The sequence below is a fragment of the Macrotis lagotis genome, chromosome 4, assembly GCF_037893015.1.
Source record: "Macrotis lagotis isolate mMagLag1 chromosome 4, bilby.v1.9.chrom.fasta, whole genome shotgun sequence".
Lineage (NCBI taxonomy): Eukaryota > Metazoa > Chordata > Mammalia > Peramelemorphia > Peramelidae > Macrotis > Macrotis lagotis.
The window spans coordinates 172,982,390-173,002,977 of NC_133661.1; the positions used below are offsets into that span (position 1 = coordinate 172,982,390).

Genomic DNA, 20,588 nt, shown 5'->3' on the forward strand with positions numbered 1-20,588 from the left:
AGGAGAAGTCTGGAAAGCTAAGACTTGGTCCACATAAAAAACAGAGACTAAAGTCACTGAACTCTATCAAGCTTTATGGAGAACATCGTTTTGTCATCCCTTGGACCATAATTTTCAATAGGATAGTTCCTGCCGTGAAAAAAATAACTATTTCCCAGAGAATCTATGTGTGTGAATAGAGAGCTCCCTGGTAATCACACCACTGCTCATTAAATAGAATTTCGTCTCCAGGGTACTTTGTATGAAATCATTACCAATATCCCATCTCAGCAAACTGCAGGTTAACTCTCTGTTTTCCAGAGGGTCTTTCTAAGACTTCTTATGAAGATACAATGTAAAAATTGATGTGATTGGGATAGGCAAGTCAGAATTTTTCTCTGGTCAAAGTTGACATTAGATGATGGTTCCATACCACAGGTAGCTATCTTTTAGGAACAGGGCTATAAACTGCTGACCTCTATTCTTCTACCCGCCCCCCAGTGGAAATAAGCAAAGTTTTCTGAATCATGCTAAAACCAGTGATTTTTTTTTTTTTTTTGGCTTATGCTTGGGTTTGGAACTTTGCTATCTGGCTCAGGTTTCATAGTTCATAGTCCCCAAAGCAGCTGCTTATTTCCAGAGCCCTGGAAATGGAGGAGAGAAAAGTTCTGACCCAGTTCCTCTGCTTTCAGGAAATAAGCATTACTCAGTTGTAGGGCTGAAGTTTGTTTTCAGACTTCCTGAAGAGCCGATAAATCAGAATTCAGCCAAAGCTACATTTAGAAATCATTTTCTGGTAGCATATACTCCTGGCCTGTGACCTTCTAAGTCCAACCCTGACTCAAGTGTGTCTGAAAGCAAGGGAAGAAAAGGACCAGTCCTGGGCAAAAGCTTGAATTTGGTCTTCTGGTTCTCCCCCCCGACGTTTGGGGGTTTTTTGTTTGGTTTTTTTGCATCTACCCAAGACACCCATCTAATGGTGAAAATATCTACTCTGGCAGGTCAGTGGGAAAGGGTTATGTGGGTTAATGGATCATTGGGGTGTATTAGAAGGAATGTTTAACTGGGAGTCAGAAATCTTGGGTTTGAGACCCAGGTCAATCACTAAGTCACTTGACCACTTTGGACCTCAGTTTCCTCATATGTAAAATGATGAGAGGTGGACTAGATGATCTCTAAGATAGCTTCCAATTCTAACATTCTCTTAATCTATAAATGCATATCACATAGATAACTACATTTTCCATATTGCTTTTCCATAAGCAAGACTAGCTATTAATACTATAGTCAAAGAGATTTTGATGTGTTTACTAAGTATAAGCCACAATGTTAGGGACTAGGGACACAAGATAAAAAAAAACAACACAACACTCTTTTTCTATCCTCAAAGAGTTTACAATCTAATAAGGAGCATGATACATACACAAATAAGTATGACATTGTCCATTCAATTTTTTTTGATGGAGTTGGAGTAGTGGAAAGACAACTTTCAAATTGTAATTTCACTGATATAAAGAACTCCTCAAGGGAGATTATATTTAAACATGTGGCTTGGCAAGCATTCTGCAAGTTTTAGTCTTAGGGGGTATCTGCTATACCAGGTTAGATGATTTGCTGATAGTCAAATGACCACTATGTATAAAAACAAGGTTTGAACTAATTTCATCCAGACTTTGTGGGTCACTAGCTTATATGATGCCCCTCACATAGTATGTACATTGCATAGTAGGTACTTAATGGATGTTTTTGAAATATTTTGTTGTATATTTGTTCCACAATGATAACAGGTATATGGAATGAGGGTGACAGTATGATCTAGGCAAAATATTTTGATGCTTGAGAAGGGAGCTATCATTTTCCTCTGGGAGGGATCCTGCCACAGATTAGATGACACTTAAGAGGGACCTTTAAGGGAGAAAAGGATTTCAACAGTAATAAGGGAAGAGAAAGCTGCAACCTTGAGGAAATAAACCATTCAAATGCATGGAATCAAAGAGGGCAGAGTAATGTCAAGGTTAGTATGGTTGGAACATAGACTACATGAAGAATAGTCTGCAATGCAACTGGAGAAGTAGGCTGGAGTCAGATTTTGGAAGACTTTAAATGCCAAGCTAAGTCTATATTCTATGCTAAAGACAATAGAAATCACAGAAGATTCTGGGACAGGGAATGACATAGTTATATCTGATTTAGCTTATTTTTGAAAGCTTTGGAGGACAAATTTGACAGGAGAGTGGAGGCAAGGAGATCAGTTAGAAGTCTGTTAGACATTAATAGACCAGGCAAGAGATCGGAACCAGAATAGTAGCAGTATGGCTATAAAGAAGACGGACACGAGAGATATCATGGGGGTAGTCAAATCAAATCAATAAGCACTTTCTCCTGTGCTAGTTACTGTGCTAAGTGATGAATAGAATCTGACATTTTCTTGTATTTTCAAGATGTGGGAAAAGAAAGATTAAATAAAGACTGAGGTTTTGAGCCTGGATGACTAGGAGAACAACAGTGTTTTCATTAGAAATTGAGAAGTAAAAGAATTTAGACAGGAAGATGTTGGGTTCATTTTTGAGCATGTTGAATTTTAGTGGCTCCTTGTACTCAAAAGTGAAGATAGTAAGGGGAGGCTAGGTGGCGCAATGGATAGAGTACCAGCTCTGGAGTCAGGAGTACTTGAGTCCAAATCCGACCACAGATACTTAATAATTATCTAGTTGTGTGGCCTTGGGCAAGCAACCCCATTTGCCTTGCAAACACCTAAAAAAAAAAAGTGAAGCTAGTAGTGAAAAATGCAGGACTTTGCGGATTAAGTTGGATCTGAATATTGAAATATGAAATCTACCTGTAGTGATAGTCATCTAGTCTATATCATCAAGATTACCAAGGGCAAAAGTATAAAGAGAAGGTAAAGCTAAGGATAGAAATCTTGGATGGGTAGGGGAATCACCATACCAATGAGCTATTAAGAGTTAAGAGTGTAAAAAAATAGGAAAGGAAGATGAGAAAGAATGGTTAGATAGATAGATAGAAGGAAAAGCAGGACTAGAGCAGTGTGAAAGAGCAGTTCGTCTTCAGTAGTACAAGGAAGAGTGTGAGGGAGGCAGTAGTCAGCAACAACAGTAATAGTATTAATGATTAATAACTAAGCTTGGATGCAAGCAAATTATTGAAAAATGAATGGGTAGGGAGAAAATAGAGGTAACCAGTATAGCATGCATTTTCTTAAATTAACAGGAAATGGGAAGAGGGAAATAAAATAATAGATTACTAGGGAAGCAAGGTCAGCAGAGATCTTTTCAGTTGGGGAGAAAGACCTGAGTATGTTTATAGACCAAGAAGAAGCTAGTACAAAGCTAAAGAAGAGAGAGCTCAATGTAGCAAAAATACTGGAGAAAACAAAAAAGGAAGTTAAGGGTAAATCATAAAGATTAACCTTGGCAAGGAGAAGGACTGCCTAATTAATTCTCTGAAGCCAAAGGAATGAAGAGAGAACAATGATGCAAAGGGACTTTGAGATATGATGAAGGGGAAATAAAGGTGTTCAAAACCAGTAGCTTCAATCTTCTCAGTTATATAAGCAGTCAAAAGATAAGAGGTAGAAGAAATTTCACCCTTCATTTTACATAAGAGAAAACTGAAGTAAGTGACTTTCCCAAGGTCACAAAGATAGTAATAGAATTGGGATTTAAATTCAGATCCTTTCACTCCAAATCCAAAAATCTTTCAACTACAAGTCCTAGAGAATTTCCTGAAAAATATAGAGGTTGGGGGATTTGAAGTCATATAGATAGTAAGTCTCAGAAACAGATTTCTAACTTAATCTTTTTGGCTCTAAGCTGAGCACTCTACTCACTATTTCTCTGTTACCTTTCTGAAAGCAAAGTCGTATGATGGAAGAAAGGATTCAGGAATGGGACTGTAGGGCTTGAGGGAAGAATTTTGGAGTAGACTTTTTGTGGAATACAATATTGAGTCAGATACTAAAGGATTTCTATGTATTGGTTGGAATCTAGTTGAGGTTAGGCATTTCTGGTGAACCTAATAGAATGATTTTTGTGACTTCCTCCTCTAGCAATATAAGGCTTAGCAGCTGGTGGAGTTGACTCAGGGTTGGGAATTAGAAGAGCAGGGATATCAGAAGGACAAATGAATTTGAGAAGGGGGGAAGGAGGACAACATCCTACAGAAATACCTAGAGAGTTAACCCCCCAAAGGAAGGGAAGTGAATACAGTGCAAGGGTGAAAAGTTATGAGAACATAGAGAGACTGGAGCTTCCAACGAGACTGAACATAAATAAAGTTCAAGAGTGAGATGACAGGAAATTATATTCAGAAAAAGGAATGCCATTGTTCAGGATCTTAGATCTGAAGCAATGAATCTTCTACAAGTTTCAATAAAAACCTCTTTCTTTTTTTGCATTGTGGGTAAGAGCCCCATACACTATTATTTTGTATTTGACAATGGAGTGATATGGTTTACTGAATCTGACGTCAAAAAAGGTGGGTTCAAAACTCCCCTCAGAGGTCTACTACCTGTGACTCTGGGCAAGTCATAACCTTCCTAAGTTTCAGAATCCTCACCTATAAAAGGAGAGTATTGGGGCAGATGACATCTGAGGTCCCTGCTAGAGGAAGATCTATGATACTATATCATTGATAAAAAGGAAGTTTTGCTTCAAGTGTTAGGGTTGAGCATAAAATTCTTTAATTGCTACAGATAATACTTTCATTTTCTGCAAGAGTAGAGATGAATAAAAATCAAGATTCAAATCCAGTGTTTCTTACTCCACATCCATAGATCTAACCACTAAACAGCACTAAATAATCAAGTTCAAATCTAATAGTCATTCCTTCAGGATTTTTAGAAAAGAAAGGGTATGTATATTAACAAAACCACATGTATATTAACAAAGCATAAATGCAGATTATTTATATGCTTTTAAATATAGATTATATTATGTACAAGTCCATATGTGTGTGTGTGTCTCAATTGCCAAAATTTTATATGAAGATCTGACTAGAATATTTAAATGTCTATGAAAATTCCATCCTTTCTTTAAGATTCTATCTTTTCATAGACCAAGAAGGATATAAGACAGGGGATCATCTATCTATATGATATGTTGTGATTCTGTTATCAAACTTTTCTATCACCAAGATGTTTTGCAGTACCTGAAATTCTTCCATCTGATTCCACACTATCAGACTTTCCAGATCTTCCCCTCATGTTTCACCCATACAAATCCCTTCTTCCAGTCAGTTTCTTTTCTTCCTTTGACTCCATGACATATTCATTACTGCCTTCTTGCTTTTGCTCATTCTGGCTGGTCCTTTTCAGATATGAATGTTAAATGATATATTTATTTTAATAATCTTTTATCATGTACTTTGAATGAAAAAGTTTAAGTAAAGTTTCTATGATAAAAAAAAGATAATAAAATTTCTTTTGGTGAGAAAGACTTAGAATTAGTTCTTAATGTTTTTTTCATTTTGTTATCCTTCCCTAGAGATTCATAACCTTCTACATATAGGCACAGCTATACTAGAGCTCTCAAGAGCCAATTTTAAAATTTCCAGTGAGTATTTATATCTGAGAAATCAACAACCTCTAGAAGTCTTGAATTTGACTTCTTATTTCACTGATTGTATAGACTTAAGAAAGTTATATTAACAATGCAGATTAAGCTTAAAACAGTGTCAGGGATACATTTCCCTACCTAGAGATCTGGTTGTTAAATATTTACTATCACACCACCTTTACAGGTATCTTTCTAAACATATTTATTTTGTTTGGTCTAATAAACTAGAAAAAAGTAGGAGTGGGAATGAAATTGAATGTCAGAAATTTAGAATTCAACTAAACCTTAGAGATGCTCATCTCTATTTTATAGATGAGGAAACTAAGATCAATCAGTTAAGTGACTTGCCTTCAGGGAACTAGTAGAACTATGTCTCCCAACACCTCCTCTAATACACTCTCCACTATTTATCTCATTGCTTCTCTAAATTTTATATATGTAGAATGGTATAGTGGAAAGAAGGCTGGTGTTAGAATCTGGGTTCAAATCCCAGTTCTGTCACTTAAGATCAGTGTATCTATGAGAAGATGATTTTTCTTGCTAGGCCCCAGTTTCCTCTTCTATAAAATGAGAGGGTTGGTCCAGATGATCTCCATATCTATGACTTCTATATCTATGACCCTATGATTAATGCTACCAAATGTTCAGAGGAACAAGAGAGATCACTTGGAACTGAGATGATAAGGGAAAGTTTTATAGGGAAAATGGAATTTGAGGTAGGCCTTGACAGATGTGTAGTATCAGTTGTATAAGACAATAGGAGAAGAGCATGTCTATCTAAAGTATTATAGAAGCAAAGGTTAATAATGAGGAAATATTGTTTGTGTTTTGGGAGCAGGTAAAATGTGCCCCATTTGAGTTATGGTTAGCCTGAAAAGTCAGATTGGAATTATGTTATTAATAATCATCAATACCAGGGAAAGGAATTGGGATCTTTTTTGCAAGGCAATGGGGTTAATTGACTTGCCCAAGGTCACACAGCCAAGTAAGTATTACATGTCTGAGGTTGAATTTAAACTCAGGTCCCCCTCACTTCAGGGCTGGTACTCTATCCATTGCGCCACCTAGTTGCCCCAAAATTGGAACTTTTAAAAATATATGATGGGGATTCACTGAAAGCCCTTGAGGAAAGAAGTAACATGATTGGAGTTGTACACCATGAAGATATAGCTGTTATTTGTGGGTTGAATTGAAGAGGGGAAAAGATGGAAATGGGGAGAATGTTTAGGAGGTTACTGTAGGACTAGACAATAGTAGACTGGTGATGTCAAAAATGCTAAAATTAGCTAAAATGCTAAAAAATGCTAGAAGAATTATTATGTGTCAGTTATTTCTTATTCTTTCTTGGCAAAGATATTAAAGTGGTTTACCAGGAAACTGAGGCCAATAGGATTGAGCAACTTGCCTAGTGTCACATAGCTAGAAAGTGTCTGAGGCCACATTTGAACTCAGGAAGATGAATCTTCTTGATTCCAGACCTAGTATTCTAGCCCCTTCGCCAACCATGAGAAGGCAATTTGTTTGTGCCTGAGGTGTGCTGCAGGTCTTAAAAAATTGCTCTGGGGGGGGGGGGGGTGGCTAGGTGGCACAATGGATAGAGTACCAGCCCTGGAGTCAGGAGTTCCTGAGTTCAAATCCAACCTCAGACACTTAATAATTACCTAGCCGTGTGGCCTTGGGCAAGCCACTTAACCCCATTTGCCTTGCAAAAACCTAAAAAAAAATTGCTCTGGACCAAATTTTGTAGTCTTAAAGGCCTAACTTCAGAGCGTTTGAAATCTATTCTCCACCTATTAGATTACGCCTAAATCTAAATTTTAATAGTAAAGCGACTTTTTCCTTCAGAGTAAGATTTGTAAAACATCGCTTTACTATTAAAATCTATTAAAAGGAGGGCAGCTAGATGGCACAGTGGATAGTGGACCTATGAAGGCAGGAGGACCTGAGTTCAACTCCAACCTCAGACTCTTGATAATTACTTAGTTGTATGACCTTGGGCAAGTTGTGGTGGGCAACTCCATTGCCTCACTACAAAACAACAACAAAAAAACTATTAACATATAAATTCTCCTTGGAGAATTTATTAGTAATCCGGTCAATTTCATTCAATTTTCAGATTCTTTTTTGGGTAGAGTTTTTTTAAAAAGAAAATCTGAAATCTCTGTATAGCTAAAGGGAGGTGGTCTTCTGGGATATATAAAGCTAAATCTTATTTATTTAACAATTAATTTAGCTAGAAGCTGCTAGGAAGTTGTTACTTGATAGAGCCCTGGGTTTCAAGTCAGAAAAAAACCTGAGTTCAAATCTAATCTCAGATACTTAATAGCTGTTTAACCTTGGGCAAGTCATTTAATCATGCTTGCCTTGGTTTTTTCAGTTATAAAATGGAATAAAAATAGCACCAACCTCCTAAGGTTATAGTAAAGATCAAACTAGGAAATATTTTTTAAGAGTTTGGCACATAGTAGTTGTTTAATATATGTTTCTTTCCTTCCATGGTTTAAAATTGCCCTTGGGGTTACTCAGAGATAAAAAGATAGGAGAAAGGAAAGCATAGTTAGAAAAAAGGGAAAGAGAAGAGGACTGGAGATGTGACTTAATTGACATAGTGAAGCCTTGCAGGAGAAAAAGTCCTTCTACCAGTGAAAATAGCAACCTTCTCTACAACTTAATCTTTGGAGAGTTGCCTAGAGCAATGAGATGTTAAGGATGTGCTCTGGCTCCCATAGCCAGTATGAGCAACTGGGGCCAGTTCTCTATCCACTATACGACACTGTCTCTCACTATGAGAAAGAGACAGAGATACAAAAATGGAGAGGAGTGGAGAGGAGAGATAAATATGGTAAATGGCAAGGTGCTCTCGATACTTGCATTGTCTCTTCACCAATATGTGTCATGGGTTGTCTGCCCACCCCTTGCCCTAATACATCTATCTGGCCTCACACTGTTCATTAAACAATAGATAAACCAGCAAGGAAAGGCTGGAAATATTTGCAGTTTTATCTTACTGTTTGGGTGGTGGCTATGGGCAATTGCGTTTCTAGGACTCAGGATTCGTAATATCAGATAGAATGGGAAAACATTTGTCTGAGGGTATGTGCTTGTATTACTAAAGAAGCTATAATCTGAAGTGCTAAATTCTAGCATTTCAGAACTTTTATGCATATATGAATACATATATACATACACATATGTCTTTCTTTTTAAATAAACTAACAAATTATATAATGACAATAACTCAGGTTTACAGAAAGATGAATTAATTGGGTCAAAATTTATCCTTAATAGCATTAATGGTATGCTTGTATATGGTATAATTAATCAAGTATTGATTAAATACCTTATTCCAGGCACTGAGGCTGGGAATACAAAGGGAAAAAGGAATTTATCTTCTAATGTAAGAAACTACCTATGGATATAAACTGCTACATTTAAAATATATGGACTTTAGAATAGAATATACAAATAACCAGAGGACCAAGAAAGGTTTCCTGCAAGTGAAATGAGAGTTAAATATTGAAGGAAGTCAAAAATTCTAAGAGGCAGAATTGAGTAAGTTGAATATTCCTAGAATAGAAGATGACCAATGCAGCTAATTGCATCAAATGAATGGGGCAATGGCATTTACAGTAAGAAATATGAGGTGCAAAGGGTGCTGAATTCAGAGATACAGGATGTTTTCAAATGTTTCCTCTGTTATTTGCTTCTTTTTTTTGTTGTTGGGGTTTTTTTTAGGTTTTTGCACGGCAACCAAATTAAGTGACTTATCCAAGGTCACACAGCTAGGTAATTATTAAGTGTCTAAGGTCAAATTTTAACTCAGGTCCTCCTGACTCCAGGGCTGGTGCTCTATCCACTGTGCCACCTAGCTGCCCAACTGTCACTTGCTTCTTTATGAGTTTGGGCAAGTCATGTTACCTTTCCTGTCCTCAGTTGATTCTCCTGTGTAAGATGAGGCAGGTTGGACTCCTAAATTCCCTTCCAGTTATTAGCCTTTCAAAGGCCATATCTATAACTGGTTTTGTAACACACAATTGTGTATGTGAATGGGAGACCTGCTAGTATGACTAGCAGAGATGGGGTAATGGATAATATATTGGATTGATGGAATTGGGGTTAGGAAGATCTAAGTTTAAATTTTACCTTTGACACTTATTAGTTGTATGACCCTGAGCAAATCTCTTAATTTCCTTTAGTTCATTTCCTGACCTGTTAGGAGGATCAAATGATATTATATATCTAAAATGCTTTGCAAACTGTAAATCACTATATAACATCACCTCCTAGGATTATTACTTCTATTCCTTCTTTTTCTCCAGTCAGCAGTTGAAAAGCTGCTTTTTTAAAATCTCTATCCCTTACCCCTTCAAAAGGGTCATCTCAAAGGAATTACTGATATAAAAAAATCACTCTTTTATAAAAGCTCTCTTTTACCTGTCTACCCAAGTACCCAGAGGCTACCCATCACTGCTCCTGCTATTTTCTGAATTTGGTAACATGAACCCAAGAGTGAAGTAGGAACAGTGAATGCTGAAATAGGAACAGTGGGAACTTGGGTGCTGTACTAGTCTTATAAGACAGCAACTGTCTACCATGTGATCTGAGAGGCAATGGGCAGGGTAGCCCCATATACCTCTAAATTCACATTTCCCCCTCCTCATTTTAGTTGGTCTGACATTGCACATTGGTTTTATTCTTTTGCATCTTGGATGTACATTCCTTCTAAGTAGAGATCATTTCACTCAATGTATCTGTATCTCAAGTATCTAGGAAGGTTTCTGGCATATAGTAGTTGTTTAATAAATACTTGTTGACTGATTAATTGAAAGCTTTTCAGTATTTAAGAGAATCAAAGGCTAGTAAGGGTGGGAAAGATAAATGAGGTTTGAATTTCTCTAGGAGAATTAACCAGAATCTTGTTGTTCTACAAAATGCTAATAGGATGTTTATGAAAACACACACTCAACACAAATATATATAATGTTCACATTCCACATTCATCTAATTTCCCTCTAAAATATTAAATGTGAAATTATGAATCAAATGTTAATTGAAGAAATGTTAATTACAGTAATGTTAAAATATGCAAATAATAATAATTACTTTCATATAGTTCAAGAATTTTCATTATCTCAGGGATATTTAGCCCATATCCCCAGGTCCCCTGAATTGACTTTTATTGGCTCTATAAAGAGATAGCATGCCCCCACAGTACTGCGTGTCAAAATTAGCTTGGGAAATACTTCCTTAAACCATTATCAGCTAACTATTTCTAAATAAACTGATAAAGAGAATGTACTTACTTTTAAAGATGTAATGCGCACTTTCACAAAATCAGAAATATACTATTTGTCATTGGTCCAATTTAACCTGTACTTGAGTAATAATCAATTTCACGATATTCCCAAGAACTTCACATAATTTTTATTTTTACTTTGAACATAACAAAAAGACCAAAAAGAATAGGCATTCAAATATACATAGAACAGGAAAAAGAAAAAAGAGAGAGAGGGAGAATTGCACATGAAACTACAAATCTCTATTAAGAACTGCAAAATCAGGCTTTACTTCTTAATTAAATATCAATATCCACCTATAGTCACATGATTATTTAGTCTGTGTTTGACCATTCCAATGAGGAGGACTCACCAAGCAGCCCTTTCCACTTTGGAATAGCTCTATAATTGTTGGGGAAGTCTGTCCTTATGTCAAGTCTAAATCTACTTTTCTGCAACTCTTACCTATTATTCCCAGTTCTGATAACAAGGAAAAAAAGAAAAGAAAAAAGTTGATTCATTCTTCCACATGACAGCACTCAAATTTTTTGGAAAAAACTTTACAGTTTTTACAGTTCTTCTCCAGACTGAAACCCTCAATTTTTTCAAGTGAATTCTGACAGTTTTCTCACAATTCTAGTTGCCCGCTTTTGGATACACTTCAGTTTGCATATATCTTTCATAAAATGTGGTCCCCAGAACCAAACACAGTGTTTCATATGTGACCTGACCAGAGAGAGCACAGCAGATCTATCAGTCTCCCTTGTTTGGGACATTATACCCATCATAATGAAAATAGCTTTAGTTTTGATGCCATATCATATTGTTGACTCATGTTGAAGTTGAACTCTATGAAGTTTTCAAGATGTCTTTCATAGGAGTTATTTTCTGGCAGTGTCTTTACCATTCTGTATTATTTTATTTTATTTTATTTTATTTTATTTAAGGCAGTGGAGTTTGAGCGACTTACCCAGGGTCATACAGCTAGGCAATTATTAAGTGTTTGAGGCTGAATTTGAACTCAGGTCCTACTGATTCCAAGGCTAGTGCTATATCCACTGTGTCACCTAGCTGCCCCATAATGTTTATTTTTTAAAATCCAGCCATAGAACTTTACATTTGTCCTCATAAATTTTAATTTCATTCAATTTTTCAAACAGTATAAGCACTTTAGTAAGTACATGTTTCTAAAAAATATGTCTGGCTGGCTAACTGATATCATTACAGAGTAGTAAGAATCATAAAAAAAAAAAATCTAGGAAACTACTTTCAACCCCTCAGCGCTATCTCTAGACCCTTCAGGCAAGAAAGTAATCACTTTCTGATACCCTAATTTGCCAATTAATGATGATGATGATGATGATGATGATGATGAAAATGATGATAAGTACTTGTGAGTTTGAAAGAATAGTATTAGAACTTATAATTAGATTGGTGCATAGATTGGAAGAATGCTATAGACACGGTTTTCTTATGTACTTACTTATGTTCTTATTCTAATATTGTTCTAAGATTTCCAACAATGGCTTAGCTATCATTTCTGCTGGTTCTTTCAGTTTTCTATGATCTTTAAGAGGAGCATGTGAATTAAACTCTCTTATCTTTGGTCTCTATTCTCTATTAATCCTTCTTATTCTATCCTCTCCAATACAAGTTCTGGCACTATTGGCAAACACTTAGGTTGTTGGGTTTCTTTTTAGGTTGTTTTTTTTTTTTGCAAGGTAAATGGGGTTAAGTGGCTTGCCCAAGGCCACACATCTAGGTAATTATTAAGTGTTTGAAACCAGATTTGAGCCCAGGTACTCCTGACTCCAAGGCCGGTGCTTTATCCACTACGCCACCTAGCCGCCCCTTGGCAAACACTTAGAAAGGAAAGAAGTTGATTTTGTAAAAAAAAAAAAAAATTGATACCCCAATTTATCTGTCCTGGATGAAGCCACACTACTGTCTTTAGGTGATCATTTCTTTCCTTTCTAAGTATTAACCAAGAAAAAAATCTTCTTAATAACAAATTGTAGATATTTTCCAGGAAATAAAATATGCTATAATTTTTTAAAATCTATTCTTTTCTATTTTAAAAGTTGAGATATTTGCCCTTCTTTAGTCATGTGGCACCTCTATTATTCTCCTAATATTGTTCAAAGATTTCCAACAATGGCTAAGCTATCATTTCTGCTGGTCCTTTCAGTTTTTTAGTATGGTCTTTAAGAGGACCATGTAAATTAAACTCTCTTATCCTTGGTCTCTATTCTCTATTAACCCTTTTTTCTCTATCCTCCTCAATACAAAGATCATTCTCCTTGGAAAAGTTAAAAAAGCAAAGTAGTTTAGACTTCCAGTTATCATCTGCTATCATTATCATTCTATCTTCCCCAAGGATCAATTTTTTCCTTCTTTGATCCTTCTCATAATACAAAACTTATACATCTATCCATTCATTCATTCATTCATCCATTCATTCATTCATTCTATTCTTATTATTTAGCATTCCTTTCACACTACTCCATATTCCTAATCTCAAACATTAACTCTTTTATATTCATACACTGTAACATATGTGTCCAACCTTTTAGCTCTTCTGGACTACATGACCCAACCAAAACTCGTCAAAGGAGCATATAGAATTTAATATTTATTTCCAACTATAATGCAACCATATTACCAACGAATATAACAGTAAAATGTAATAAGTAATAAGACATTTACTTTTTTTTGCTGTTGGGCAATGGGGTTAAGTGACTTGTCCAAGGTCACTTAGCTAGTAGACATCAAGTTTCTGAGGTCAAATTTGAACTCAGGTCCTCCTAACTCTAGGACTGGTGCTCTACTCACTGAGCTATCTAGCTGCCCCTAGAAATTACTTTTTAAACAAAAAAAAAAATAACATGCCATTTTTTTTTTAGGTTTTTGCAAAGCAATGGGATTAAGTGGCTTGCCCAAGGCCACACAGCTAGGTAATTATTATGTGTCTGAGGCTGGATTTGAACTCAGGTACTCCTGACTCCAGGGCTGGTGCTCTATTCACCATGCCACCTAGCTGCCCCCAGAACATGCCATTTTCGATGAGAACACTGTACCTACTTTTTTGATACCTGTGCAACGATATCTAGTTTGATAGAGGTTGTAGTTATATGAAGAATATTTTAAAGATGCTTGTCTGAATTTTTTATTCTATTTTTACATTTTGTATACTTCATAGGGGAAAAAGTTGCTTGCAAATAAACATATTACCCAAAAGAGACATTGTTATTGAAATGCCAGATATTTTTCTTTTAACAGGTACAACTTATAAAAGTACAACAAAGACACGAATGTATTTTTCTTTAAGCTGCATATCTGATTGCAACTCTACATTCTATTTGCAAGTTTGCGGGCAATGTGTTGATGTCAACTGAGTATGGAGTAACAAATATATTGAAATGCAGTTGGTGTTTCCCAAAATCTTTAAACCTATTTTCAAAATCCTGTGATCAAATAGCAATTAATGCTGCATACGATGAAGTTGTCTGTTATAATTATGATGAGTCATATAACATTTTAAAGTTAATATCCTAATTCCTATATTTTTTGTAAAAAAACAGCAACAATAAAATAAAAAGCCCTCTAATGGTGTGGGAGATTGTACAATGTTAGTTACATGAAAAAAGCAGAGCCCTCTTAATTAAAGGTTAAGCGGATCTGTGATTCTGCCACATTAGTGCATGTGCTCAACCATTCCTTCATTTGGGCACATGAATAGACTTTGAGGGCTACATGCAGGCCATAGACTAAGAGTAAGATACACCTGCTCTATATCTTTCCCTGACTTCCTTCTCCTACATAAATCTTTTCTTTTTAAATGTGAGCTTTAGCGGGCAAATAGGTAGTGCAATGGATAAAGCACCTGCCCTTGGGGTCAGGAGGACTTGAGTTCAAATCCAGCCTCAGACACTTAATAATTGCCTAGCTGTGTGACCTTAGGCAAGTCACTTAACCCCACTGCCTTGCAAAAAAAACCCAAATCTGAGCTTTTTTAAAAAAAATGAGATCTCTGCACAGTTACTTTGTTTTTGTAGGCATCTAGGCCCTTCTTTTCCTCAGCAGAATCTTGTCCCTGTATATCTTCATTTCTTTCTTGTGACTCCCCATCCCCCTTTAGTCAATTTCCTTTTCAAAACATTAAGCCACTAAATCATATTTTTTCTCTGAACGTTTTTTAAATTTTAAAATTTTTATTTTTAATTTAATTTTAAATTTTTTTAAAATCTGTTTTCTTCAAACCTAAGGTACAAGTCAAATCACGCACTTCTTTTCTCTCCTCTTTCATAAATACTGTAGGGGAGTAGTCATTTGTTCTCAAGGTTCCTGTTGGTTTTTCAAACCTTGAAACAGCACAAGTTTGCTAATTCTTTTTTGTTGGTTAGAACCAGGACTAGAATTAACAGTCAATCCCTTTTATCACTTTCTTCAGCTTTTGAAGGATGAAGCTGTGGTAAACTGAACCACATTTATCAGCTGCTCTGGTTTTGGTAGAAAGAGCACCAATCTACCCACTCCCCCATCCACCCACCCCAGCCAGACATCCAGCTTGGAACCTCAATCACTTTTATATTAGAGAAATATCCCAAAACTTCTCTAAAACTGTCAGACTAGAATAGCTGTTCTCTTTCTCTTTCCTTTCAAGAATATCTTATTTTTTACTGATATCTTTTAAAAAAATAATCATTCCCCACTCCCTTTCCACAACAAGCAGTAAACCTGTAGCAAGAAAATGAAAAACAAAGAAAAAAGCGATTCAGCAAAACTAACCAGAACATCAATTCAGTATGACTGTGTATGCAATGTTCTGTACCCTTGGTCCCCCACCTCTCCAATGAAGGGATGGAAGTAAAACTGTTCTCTTTAATAGCACTGAATTTGAACTCAGAGAACCTGAATTAGAAGTTAGTTGCTGCTACTTATTACTTATATGTCTTTGGGCAAATCAATTAGAATTTCTGGGCATTGGTTCCCTCATTTGTAAAATGAAGGGTTTGGATTGAAGGAAATGGTATCTAAACTTTCAATTCTAAATTGATGATTTCCTTGTCCCTGCCTTCAAGTTCTGGAAGGATTGGAAATATTCTTCTCAAAGCAATGGTTGGATGGAGGCGGAGGGAGATCACTCTCAGGTCAACACAAAAAAAGAACCTTCTGACGTTCAGTCACTAAGAACAGGTTGCCAGATATATTAAAAAAAAAAAAGAAAGAAAATGTCTGGCCAGAAATGAGTCTAGGTCAAGAAAGCAATGATATCAAGGGTTTATTGTAGGCTGTACAAAAGTCCTGAAACAGTAATGAGGCTGGCTAAACCAGGCATGCAAATGGCCAGCCAGAAGGTGCATCCATAGGAACTGAGGGGACCTTGATAGGTAAAAAGAAGACTCAGATGGATAAAAGTGTTTTCTTGTGGTCAGAAGAAATGGTTTGTGCTGGAGGTGAAGGATGCTACAGAAGATGACCTGATGTGATTGGATAGGTGTTGAATTTGGGGGCCAAAAACCTTATTTCAAATTCTTCCAGCTTCGTGATTCTGTGCAAGTTGCTAAGTCGCCCAAGATCTCAAAGTCTGCAAAATAGTGGTGGTGGTGGGGGGGGTGTTATTCACTGTCCGCTTAGGCCATTCCAGGCCTAAATCCTATGGCATTAAGGAAATTGTGGGAAGGGCATCGTGGAAAGAGCTCTGAACTTGGAATCAAAGGACTCAAGGTCAAAGAGGAAAGCAAGCTGCATGTGCAGGACCCAGGTTTGAATCCTAGCTCTGTGATTTAATTATAGCTGGACTGGGTCAGTCCTGGGTCAGTCACCAAAAGACTCATCACGAAAATGGGGGCTTATCAAATTCTAGGACCCCTTCCAGTTCTAGGTCAGCAATCCTGGGGGTAGCACAGGGAGGGAGAACCCAGGTGGCAAGGCTGCTGTTCGTCTGCTGCTAGGGGGACATGAGAGGGGAGGAGCAGAGGCTTCCCCTATGGAGAGACAGCCCTTGGCCTCCCTCAGACAACATGGGAGGTCTTCCCCCCGGGGCTGGGCAAGATACCCATGCCTTGCTGGTCTCTCTAGCCTCCATGGTTGTGTCAGAAGGGGCTTGTGAGCCACACCAGCTGGGCCTCGCAGTCTGTGGCCCAGCCACAGAGACCCAGCTGAAGGAACTGCCAATAGTTAAGTCTGGTCAGACCCTCTGGCCTGGCTGGCTCCCCTCTAACTCATGTGCACACATGCACAGGCGCACACACACACACACCTGCACTTATAAACAGGATATACTGAGACACATACATACCGGGTATGTATCAAGATCACACACAAATACACACATACTAACAAAGTCTTAGATACACCCAGTGTGTCTCATCACACACACACACACACACACACACACACACACAAATATGATCTCAGTCATACCCAGACATACCTAAAGCATCAGCATTTCAGTAGAGACAGACAGTTAGACCCACACATGAAGAGGGTCTAAATCATATTCAGATAATACAAACAATATCAGGGTTTCAGTATACACACACACACACACACACACACACACACACACACACACACAAACACACCCCTCTAATATGGTCTCATGATCTCAGTCATACCCAGAAACACATAAAGCATCAGGATCTCAGTATAGACAGACAGACAGACAGACACACACACACACACACACATGCACACTGATAAGGTCTGAGTCACATCCACAAACATAGATTATCAGGGACACATGTACACACAAACACAAACATACATTATCAGGGACACATACACATGCATGCACACACACATACACACACACACACACACACACACACACACACACACAAGATTTCAGAGGTTATACCTCACAAGATGTCCAGAAGTCTCCCCAACCCTCTGGGATTACCACTTCCCAAGCTCACAGAGACACTAAGAGGGATGCAACTGCACACTCTTGTTTTTCATCAGCTCTGTGATTTTAAAACTGTACCTCTGTTTAGCACAGAGCCTCGCATAGAGCAGGTACTTGATAATTGATTGATTCATTCTGTTGGTATAAGAGCTCCCTCTATCCAGGAAAATTTGTACCTTCTCTGCCATATTGTCTTAGAGAGTTGTCTCCTGACAAAATTCAGTGTCTTGCCCAGAGTCACACAGCTCCTGTGTGTGTAAGGAGTAAAACTTGAACCCAGGATTTCCTGATTCTTTCCAGAGTGTGGAGTTTTAAAAAAAGAAAATTAAAATTTATCTTGCTAATGACAAGGGAAAAGATTCTATTATGAAAGATTATAAATATTGTGGGAGGTAGCAAATTGTGAGGGAGTTTTCTCCAAAGTCTGGCTTTGGAATATGAAAGACTTAGGTTCAAGTCCTATAAATGTTAAAGGACTAGCTGTGTGACCATGGACAAGTCATTCAAAATGCTCAGTACCATGGGAGCCTCTTTAAGACTATAAGGTACATGATGGTTTCTGATCTACATTAATTCCTCATGCCTCACAGGTTGAGATTTCTCCCTTTACCCATACCAAAATCTCCTATGTGCCATAAAATCTTGCAATTTAGTAGTCACCTGATTAATTTTTGTTGAAGTGAATTTGGAACATAACTATTCAGACAATTTTATTTTTAATATATTTCAAGTTAGAAGGAACCTCAAAAGCTAGGTAGTTCAACTCCCTCAATTTATAAGGGGAAAAAATGAGAGTGGGGAGGCTTGCCCAAACTAAGATAGTGAATAGGGAAACCAGTATTTGAATCCAGGGTTCCTGGCTTCAAATCTTTCCACTATTCCACTCATTAGTCATTTAATTGGGAAAATAGGGTGGGGAAGAGACAAAATTATTTTTTCTATAATTTTTCACCCCTAATCTGAATCATTGGAGTCATTTCATCAAATTCGTGTTTTCATCTCCAGGGTTTGCAAGCAGCACAAAACCATGGAAAGAACATTGGAAGAAGGTCTAGGTTCAAATCCCATCTCCGTAGACTTATTAGCTGTGTGACTTTGAACAAATCTCTAAACCTCATGCTGGGTCTTAGTTTCTCAATTCTAAAATGAGGGATTGCCCTAAAAGTTCTCCTTCCCTCTATGACTTTCCCCCTTCTGTGTGAATTTAGAATTTATGCTGCTTTTATTGGGATTTGAGTAACTTTTTATTGTCTTTTACCCAAATAAGTAATAATAATGACAAATTGAACTTATATATTGCTTTTTATTTATATTGTGTTAATGAATAACTTTAGCAGCAGCTGATCAGTACTTACAAGTAAGATAGCTAGGTGATTGACTTTAGTAGTCAACATTTTAGGAGACACCAGAAAGATAATGAAATGCTCAGTTACACACAACAGATCGATCTATATGGTATTCAGGCACAGAACTGGCCTCAGTCATTTATGTGATGGGATTGTAAAACACCATGGAAGTCCTTCTCTGTCCTCAGATATTTCCCCTTCCATTTGTGCTCCTTTTGGGAAGACTTTTCTGCCTTTGTTACTTCCCAGTTTAAGTGCAATTATTTTTGGAAAGCTAGCACTTTCCAAAAGATTTAAATGCTTACTTAGCAGATAACAGGCTTCAAGAATTGGAACTTCAAAATAGACTGGACTTCCTAAGTGGAAGAAATAATGCCAAAAGGAGAGATGAGAGATGAGTACTGGACACATTGGTTCTTGTTCTCAAAGCACTCACATTTCAAAGGGGAAGACATCCATATACATACGTGTACAATGTAAGTGAAAACTAATCTTCAAGGGAAGAGGCTGGGGGTAAGGAATGGGGGGGGGGGCTCTAAAGGTTTCCTTCAGAAGGGAGATTTCAGCTGAGTTTTGAGCAAGGCAGGGAAGCTAGGTCTTACAGGCAAGGATGGACAGCAAACATTCCAAGAAGGAAAGAGAGCACAGAGGTGAAAACTAGGATGTCTCATGTGAAGAATAGCAAATAGACTAGTGTAGACAGGTTGGAGATTAGAAAAATAGAAAGGGACCTATATTTGATGCTAGAGGTGGTAGGCATTTTACTAAAGAGGATAGGGTGGGTTGACATTGTCAGACCTGAATTTTAGGAAAGACACTTTGGTAACTAAGTGAGGGAATTGATTAGGGAGGCAAAGGACTTATTGCAGAGGAAGAAAGGAGATATTGTGAAAATAAAACAAACAAAAATTGATAACAGATTGGATGGTGAGTACAGAGTCTAGCATACCACCAAGGTTTCAGTTATGAGTGACTAATTGCATGGATGACAATGCACTCAACAGTAAAAGTTGATAAAGATTTGGGTTGGGGAGATGGCAAAGAAAATTGTACTCCTTCATAGGATTGCTTTAAGAGTGATACCACCCAGACACCTTGATGAGGTGAGATAGAATATAGAAACAATATAAGAAAGGAGAAAAAAATGATCTTTCCCCTAACTTCTATCTCATATTTCTGAAACTAGTGCTGAAATTTGTTTGACATAAATGGGAACCTAACTCTATTATTCATCCCTTTCCTCAACCTATTGCATTTTAATGCACTTAAAACTTCAAAATCCATACCAATACTATGCTACAAAGAGATTATTCCAAATTACTTACACTTTCATCTTGGAAATTAGAACATAAAAACAAAATGAAGCAATCACAAAAAAAAAGCCCAAACCCTAGTCAAACAAGTTTTAATGATGGTTTGAAAAAGTTCAGTCCATTCAGATACTGAATTTCCTATACTATTGTACCTAAGGGCAACCTGGTAGCATAGCAGATAGAGTCAT

General features: G+C 37.1%; 1 protein-coding gene across 1 annotated transcript in view; it reads left to right on the top strand.

The window, feature by feature from the left end:
• The first annotated feature begins 624 nt into the window (after nucleotides 1-624).
• The window catches only part of CYP19A1 (cytochrome P450 family 19 subfamily A member 1), a 50,999-nt gene continuing 31,035 nt past the window's right edge, over nucleotides 625-20,588 (top strand). Inside the window, exon 1 of the mRNA XM_074231940.1 lies at nucleotides 625-980. Within this exon, the coding sequence (XP_074088041.1) occupies nucleotides 956-980 (25 nt within the window). The 5' untranslated portion in view covers nucleotides 625-955. The remainder of the gene's footprint in view (nucleotides 981-20,588) is intronic.